Source organism: Oncorhynchus mykiss, chromosome 26, assembly GCF_013265735.2.
Source record: "Oncorhynchus mykiss isolate Arlee chromosome 26, USDA_OmykA_1.1, whole genome shotgun sequence".
NCBI lineage: Eukaryota > Metazoa > Chordata > Actinopteri > Salmoniformes > Salmonidae > Oncorhynchus > Oncorhynchus mykiss.
In genome coordinates, this window is record NC_048590.1 from 8,061,724 (window position 1) to 8,070,224 (window position 8,501).

At 45.6% G+C, this 8,501-nt stretch overlaps 1 protein-coding gene across 1 annotated transcript; it reads left to right on the forward strand.

Annotated features, from left to right (window-relative positions):
• Positions 1-5,457: 5,457 nt before the first annotated feature.
• Positions 5,458-6,996, forward strand: LOC110518912 (interleukin-17C-like). Its single transcript, XM_021596279.2, has 3 exons — positions 5,458-5,681; positions 5,967-6,223; positions 6,617-6,996. The coding sequence occupies exons 1-3, from the start codon at positions 5,673-5,675 to the stop codon at positions 6,870-6,872; spliced, it is 522 nt and encodes a 173-aa protein (XP_021451954.2). The 5' UTR covers positions 5,458-5,672; the 3' UTR covers positions 6,873-6,996.
• The last annotated feature ends 1,505 nt before the right edge of the window (positions 6,997-8,501 follow it).

Consider the following 8,501-nt stretch of genomic DNA (forward strand, 5'->3'; position numbering starts at 1 on the left):
TGATGGTCTGTCTCAGCGGTCTGTTTCTGAGGGAACACCGCCTACCACCTGATGGTCTGTCTCAGCGGTCTTTCTCTGAGGGAACACCGCCTACCACCTGATGGTCTGTCTCAGCGGTCTGTCTCTGAGGGAACACCGCCTACCATCTGATGGTCTGTCTCAGCGGTCTTTCTCTGAGGGAACACCGCCTACCACCTGATGGTCTGTCTCTGAGGGAACACCGCCTACCATCTGATGGTCTGTCTCAGCGGTCTGTCTCTGAGGGAACACCGCCTACCATCTGATGGTCTGTCTCAGCGATCTGTCTCTGAGGGAACACCGCCTACCACCTGATGGTCTGTCTCAGCGGTCTGTCTCTGAGGGAACACCGCCTACCACCTGATGGTCTGTCTCTGAGGGAACACCGCCTACCACCTGATGGTCTGTCTCTGAGGGAACACCGCCTACCACCTGATGGTCTGTCTCAGCGGTCTTTCTCTGAGGGAACACCGCCTACCACCTGATGGTCTGTCTCTGAGGGAACACCGCCTACCATCTGATGGTCTGTCTCAGCGGTCTGTCTCTGAGGGAACACCGCCTACCATCTGATGGTCTGTCTCAGCGGTCTGTCTCTGAGGGAACACCGCCTACCACCTGATGGTCTGTCTCTGAGGGAACACCGCCTACCACCTGATGGTCTGTCTCAGCGGTCTGTCTCTGAGGGAACACCGCCTACCACCTGATGGTCTGTCTCAGCGATCTGTCTCTGAGGGAACACCGCCTACCACCTGATGGCAAAACTCGAGTCACACCACATTATTTCTGCCTCAATGCACAAATTCACGTTGTTGTTTATTAATGACTAGAGAAAGTGAAATATTTATTTCGATATTAAAAAGTAGACACGATGAGCTGCTAATTCCAACAACGCAATCCAATCGATACATGTGGCTACTCATTCTGCTGCAGTGCCGGTGGTAGCCAGTGGAAGTTATGAAGAAGAGTGTATTGTCTTGTAAAAGTGTTGAGTAAAAACAGGGTTGACAGTTCTGTGCAGAAGAAGAAACAGCAGCTCTCTGCTGTATTCTTGGACAGTCTCTCTCTGCTGTATTCTTGGACAGTCTCTCTCTGCTGTATTCTTGGACAGTCTCTCTCTGCTGTATTCTTGGACAGTCTCTCTCTGCTGTATTCTTGGACAGTCTCTCTCTGCTGTATTCTTGGACAGTCTCTCTCTGCTGTATTCTTGGACAGTCTCTCTGCTGTATTCTTGGACAGTCTCTCTCTGCTGTATTCTTGGACAGTCTCTCTCTGCTGTATTCTTGGACAGTCTCTCTCTGCTGTATTCTTGGACAGTCTCTCTCTGCTGTATTCTTGGACAGTCTCTCTCTGCTGTATTCTTGGACAGTCTCTCTCTGCTGTATTCTTGGACAGTCTCTCTCTGCTGTATTCTTGGACAGTCTCTCTCTGCTGTATTCTTGGACAGTCTCTCTGCTGTATTCTTGGACAATCTCTCTGCTGTATTCTTGGACAGTCTCTCTGCTGTATTCTTGGACAGTCTCTCTCTGCTGTATTCTTGGACAGTCTCTCTCTGCTGTATTCTTGGACAGTCTCTCTCTGCTGTATTCTTGGACAGTCTCTCTCTGCTGTATTCTTGGACTGTCTCTCTCTGCTGTATTCTTGGACAGTCTCTCTGCTGTATTCTTGGACAGTCTCTCTCTGCTGTATTCTTGGACAGTCTCTCTGCTGTATTCTTGGACAGTCTCTCTCTGCTGTATTCTTGGACAGTCTCTCTCTGCTGTATTCTTGGACAGTCTCTCTCTGCTGTATTCTTGGACAGTCTCTCTCTGCTGTATTCTTGGACAGTCTCTCTCTGCTGTATTCTTGGACAGTCTCTCTCTGCTGTATTCTTGGACAGTCTCTCTCTGCTGTATTCTTGGACAGTCTCTCTCTGCTGTATTCTTGGACAGTCTCTCTCTGCTGTATTCTTGGACAGTCTCTCTCTGCTGTATTCTTGGACAGTCTCTCTCTGCTGTATTCTTGGACAGTCTCTCTCTGCTGTATTCTTGGACAGTCTTTCTCTGCTGTATTCTTGGACAGTCTCTCTCTACTGTATTCTTGGACAGTCTCTCTCTGCTGTATTCTTGGACAGTCTCTCTCTGCTGTATTCTTGGACAGTCTCTCTCTGCTGTATTCTTGGACAGTCTCTCTCTGCTGTATTCTTGGACAGTCTCTCTCTGCTGTATTCTTGGACAGTCTCTCTCTGCTGTATTCTTGGACAGTCTCTCTCTGCTGTATTCTTGGACAGTCTCTCTCTGCTGTATTCTTGGACAGTCTCTCTCTGCTGTATTCTTGGACAGTCTCTCTGCTGTATTCTTGGACAGTCTCTCTCTGCTGTATTCTTGGACAGTCTCTCTCTGCTGTATTCTTGGACAGTCTCTCTCTGCTGTATTCTTGGACAGTCTCTCTCTGCTGTATTCTTGGACAGTCTCTCTCTGCTGTATTCTTGGACAGTCTCTCTCTGCTGTATTCTTGGACAGTCTCTCTCTGCTGTATTCTTGGACAGTCTCTCTCTGCTGTATTCTTGGACAGTCTCTCTCTGCTGTATTCTTGGACAGTCTCTCTCTGCTGTATTCTTGGACAGTCTCTCTCTGCTGTATTATTGGACAGTCTCTCTCTGCTGTATTCTTGGACAGTCTTTCTCTGCTGTATTCTTGGACAGTCTCTCTCTGCTGTATTCTTGGACAGTCTCTCTCTGCTGTATTCTTGGACAGTCTCTCTCTGCTGTATTCTTGGACAGTCTCTCTCTGCTGTATTCTTGGACAGTCTCTCTCTGCTGTATTCTTGGACAGTCTCTCTCTGCTGTATTCTTGGACAGTCTCTCTCTGCTGTATTCTTGGACAGTCTCTCTCTGCTGTATTCTTGGACAGTCTCTCTCTGCTGTATTCTTGGACAGTCTCTCTGCTGTATTCTTGGACAGTCTCTCTCTGCTGTATTCTTGGACAGTCTCTCTCTGCTGTATTCTTGGACAGTCTCTCTCTGCTGTATTCTTGGACAGTCTCTCTCTGCTGTATTCTTGGACAGTCTCTCTCTGCTGTATTCTTGGACAGTCTCTCTCTGCTGTATTCTTGGACAGTCTCTCTCTGCTGTATTCTTGGACAGTCTCTCTCTGCTGTATTCTTGGGCAGTCTCTCTCTGGTGTATTCTTGGACAGGCTCTGTCTGCTGTATTCTTGGACAGTCTCTCTCTGCTGTATTCTTGGACAGTCTCTCTCTGCTGTATTCTTGGACAGTCTCTCTCTAGTCACGTGGTTTTAAAAGTTACGAAACTCTGAATCAAGTGCACCTACCTCCAACAGGGCTTCTGAATCAAGTGCACCTACCTCCAACAGGGCTTCTGAATCAGGTGCACCTACTTCCAACAGGGCTTCTGAATCAAGTGCACCTTCCTCCAACAGGGCTTCTGAATCAGGTGCACCTACTTCCAACAGGGCTTCTGAATCAAGTGAACCTACCTCCAACGGGGCTTCTGAATCAAGTGCACTTACCTCCAACAGGGCTTCTGAATCAAGTGTACCTACTTCCAACAGGGCTTCTGAATCAAGTGCACCTTCCTCCAACAGGGCTTCTGAAATCAAGTGCACCTACTTCCGACAGGGCTTCTGAATCAAGTGAACCTACCTCCAACAGGGCTTCTGAATCAAGTGCACCTACCTGCAACAGGGCTTCACCTACCTTCAACAGGGCTTCTGAATCAAGTTTATCTTTGGCTTTTCTACAGAAATGTTAGGAATGCGTTGATAGATAGACCAGTCAATCACAATGAATCAATCAAATGTTTTCTATCAAATGTATTTATAAAGCTCTTTTTACATCAGCTGATGTCACAAAGTGCTATACAGAAACCCAGCCAAAAAACCCCAAACAGCAAGCAATGCAGATGTAGAAGCACGGTGGCTAGGAAAAACTCCCTAGAATGGCAGGAATCTAGGAAGAAACCTAGAGAGGAACCAGGATCTGAGGGGTGGCCAGCCCTCTTCTGGCTGTGCCAGGTGGAGATTATAACAGAACATGGCCAAGATGTTCAAATGTTCATAGATGACCAGCAGGGTCAAATAATAATAATAATCACAGTGGTTGTAGAGGGTGCAGCAAGTCAGCACCTCAGGAGTAAATGTCAGTTGGCTTTTCATATTCGATCATTCAGAGTTAGAGACAGCAGGTGCGGTAGAGAGAGAGTCGAAAACAGTAGGTCCAGGACAAGGTAGCACGTCCAGTAAACAGGTCAGGGTTCCATAGCCGCAGGCAGAACAGTTGAAACTGGAGCAGCAACACGACCAGGTGGACCAGGGACAGCAAGGAGTCCTCAGGCCAGGTAGTCCTGAGGCATGGTCCCAGGGCTCAGGTCCTCCAGGAGGGGAGGGAGAGGGAGAGAGAGGGAATTAGAGGAAGCATACTTAAATTCATGCAAGATACCGGATAAGACAGGAGAAATACTCCAGATTTAACAGACTGACCCTAGCCCCCCGACACATAAACTATTGCAGCTGCTGCCCCTTCCGACGATACCCCCCGTACAGGGCCAACCAGGCTATGGGATATAACCCCACCCACTTTGCCAAAGTACAGCCCCCACACCACTAGAGGGATATCTTCAATTTTACTACCCTGAGACAAGGCTGAGAAAAGCCCACAAAGATCTCCCCCACGGCACAAACCCAAGGGGGGCGCCAACCCGGACAGGAAGATCACGTCAGTGACTCAACCCACACAAGTGACGCACACCTCCTATGGACGGCATGGAGGAGCACCAGTAAGCCAGTGACTCAGCCCCTGTAATAGGGTTAGAGGCAGAGAATCCCAGTGGAAAGAGGGGAACCGGCCAAGCAGAGACAGCAAGGGTGGTTCCTCACTCCAGTGCCTATGTGTTCACCTTCACACCCCTGGGCCGACATCCTCAGACATGGATGGATGTTGAATACTGACTTGTAATCACTGGTGACCTGGCTGTGAATATAGGCCTATATAGTAGGGCCGTTCCTCCACTATCTCCAAATAACTCTCCTCTGGGAAATGGGGTTTTGTTAGCTTGTTAGCTTGTGCTGGAAATGTACAATGGACCAATAACAACCAAATGTAACACGGTTCATATGAGAATTACCTCAAGTAAATGCACCATAAAATAAAATATGTGTTTAGAAAGAAAGAAAGACATTTATTCATAGTATGAACGGCATAATCATGTTAGAGGGAATTATATTTGGAGTGTAAAAGTAGAATAACTAACTCGTTTTAAAACGGTTCCTAAAGTGCAAAGTGAACGTTTCAAGTTCAAGAATACAACCATGGTAATTTTTATAGAAAATATCATTCAGATCTAGCGTACTGAGGTTTTTGGTGATGAATAACCTAGAATCAATCTCGCATTCCTTTTCTCGCTTTGAATGACGCCACTGCGTGTCCGTCATTCTCAGTGATTGGCAATGAAGCGGTTGAGGAAAAGGACATCGGTGTAATGTACTGCGGCGGCATAGAGTTTAATCGTTTCATTTCCGTGTCGGGTTTCCCCAGGAGAAAGTGGCCTACAACTGTCCCTATATAAACAGTGACAGGGGAAGGGCAACCATGGCACATTGAAGGACATAGACTCCTGCAGCCACCTGGTCTTTTCGTTTAAAAAAAAAACACCGTTGGAGGATGACACGGGTCAGTTTGCAGGATTAAAGCATTATGCTGTTTTGAAATATGTAATTAAATTAGTATTTTAAATAATATTTAATTACATTGTATATGAATGGAACATGTTTAGGGACAGGTTATTATGGGCTAATGGTTTCGATGTGCGCGTCAAACGATCAATTAGTTGTTTGATTTTTTGTTGTTGTTGATCATCTGAGTTTTAAACTTCTGCTATGCACATTGGTTATTATTATTATTTACGATCTACTTGTTGTCGCACGAAAAACGTTTGCTTTCTTCGCCGTTTTCCAGATGTTAGTTGTTTGCATCTGCGGTTGCCTGAGTTTTGCATGGCTGTCGTCAGCAAAGAGATGTTTCAATCAGAGGGGTGTGGATCGGCGGGCTTCAAGGTTCATCATGAGCATCCACTGCTTTAGGACGGCTGTGTCTGACAGCATCCACCTGCAACGGCACTGGGACAGACAGAGCTGCCCCAGCTTCAAACTCCACACTGCGTCTCTGTCATCGGTGCAATACAACAACCGCTCTCTCTCCCCCTGGCGGTACAGGTAAGGTATCGCCCTTCAGCTTTCTGTAAAACAGCACAATATGTAACAGCGTCATTTCAACAGCCCGGCCCTGACACTTTGTTTGGTAAGCTGAAGGATGGGACTGGTGAAATAGAACTCTCAAATGAATAGTCAGCTATGGATGGCAGGACTGACGGCCCATGATTGACATGATGCTTCAAACATTTTGAAGACAAACACAAAGAATGGAGTAAGCCTATGAAAAGGTCAAACAGTTAATTATGGTATTAATGTGCATGTATTTTCATTTTGTTGATGCCATTCATCAAATTCAATGCATGTATCTAATCAGTGGACGTTTCCGATAATATCAGGCTACACTGTGACATCACGTTGGGCTTGATATCATTTCACGGCGTTGCTCTCTTACAGAATCGATGAGAGAGAGGACAGGATTCCCGCTAAAATCCTGGTGGCTGAGTGTCTGTATGAGGGCTGCATCGTCAACAAGCACGAGGACAAGACATATAACTCTGTCCCCGTGCTGGCCACTATCACCGTGCTCCAGAAGACTGTGTGCCCTGGCAACCCTCGACACTACCTGGTGACAGTAGACTCGGTCACCATCCCTGTGGCATGCACATGTGTTGTACCCAGACAGATGATTTCATCTCTTGGATTAGGTTAAGTGTTACGGTCGTGTCCAAAATGGCACCCTATTCCCTATGTAGTGCACTATGGTACATCCGTGTCCAAAATGGCACCCTATTCCCTATGTAGTGCAATATGATACATCCGTGTCCAAAATGGCACCCTATTCCCTATGTAGTGCACTATGTTTGACCAGAGCCCTATGGGCCTTGGTATCGCTGCACACATTTTTTTTTACATGTTAAGACAGTCAGCTACAAAGAGACCAAACTGTGTTTATACACAGAGACACAACCTTGGATTAGATTCATTCTTATAGAGATGATTATAGAATAAATAACCATTTAGTAGTGAGATTTCTCACCAAAAAAAATTAAAAAGTTGTGTTTGTTTTAAAACTCACCTTAGGCCTTCCTGTTCAGATCAGAACTCCGACACTATGGCCATTCTCTAAGACGCCTGTACAATGGCCGTCGACATGGAGACACATCGGGCATATTTTCGCCTTGCCTTGACTATGAATGTGAATGTGAATTGGACAGATCATTCAAGCAATATTGCCATATTTACTTGTTTGGTTGAATTATGGCTGTAAAATGTCTTATGCCGGGGGGGGTTTTCTGGAACCTGGACTTTGGTAAATTGATGAGGTAGAAAGTGTCTGTTCCTGCTGTATGACTACAGGTAGTAGAACTGCTGGGGTATCCCTCTGGTGTGTATAACTAATATGTTGTCTTTGTGTATTAGTCAATGACCTATTTATCAATGGTCTTAGGGACTTAGGAAATTCAAGTCCTCAGTTATGTTGTTGTGTTCACTAGATATCTCAGTAAGACGATAACGTGACATGATGTTCGCTTTCACTGGTTGATACAATCCCCTTCTGTGAACTTCAGTGGTTCAATCTGCAGTCCTCTCCCAGTGTTGTCCGTCTTATAAAATCAATCTGCAGTCCTCTCCCAGTGTTGTCCGTCTTATAAAATCCATCTGCAGTCCTCTCCCAGTGTTGTCCGTCTTATAAAATCAATCTGCAGTCCTTTCCCAGTGTTGTCCGTCTTATAAAATCCTATCATGGTAAACAGTACACTGTGAGCCCTCAAACGATTCTGCTAACCATTGTTTGTACTCGAGTTTGTATATATAAAAATAAAACAATTCTGTAGACAGATTTTATACAATGGGTGTGTCTAATCCTGAATGCTGATTGGTTAAAACCGCATTCCAGCCAGTGTCTATTCCACAAGTTACCACCAATCTATGATGTTAAAATGCCTATTTACTCTGTTCCATCTGACTCCGCAATACAACATTTCGTCAGCCCAGCCAGGCAATTTATGAAGTTGATCTCCACTATGAAAAGCATCTAGACATGGTCTCACATTTAGTTTTCAACAGCGGAGATTTGTATAAACCTTACTGTCTGTCTCTCTGACATTTGCAACATTGCTTCAATATTCAAATTCTCACCAGCTGTCCCATAGTAATGAACAGTCGGGACAAGACAGACAGGCAGGCAGCGTTTCTCAGCCAGTCTAAATCATGAATCAGCTGGCGTCATTTTTAAGGATATAAGAAATGTCAATTGAAAAAAAGTCAAAACGAAACAAAGTGCAGCTAGTTTGCATTTATTCCAGCTTCAGTTTGAAGTGATTGTGTTGTTGGCTTG

Bases quoted from the DNA above. Each gene is read 5' to 3' on its own strand.
- LOC110518912 (XM_021596279.2), top strand. The intron at 6,224-6,616 runs GTAAGGTATCGC...GCTCTCTTACAG, and splicing joins CTCTCCCCCTGGCGGTACAG to AATCGATGAGAGAGAGGACA.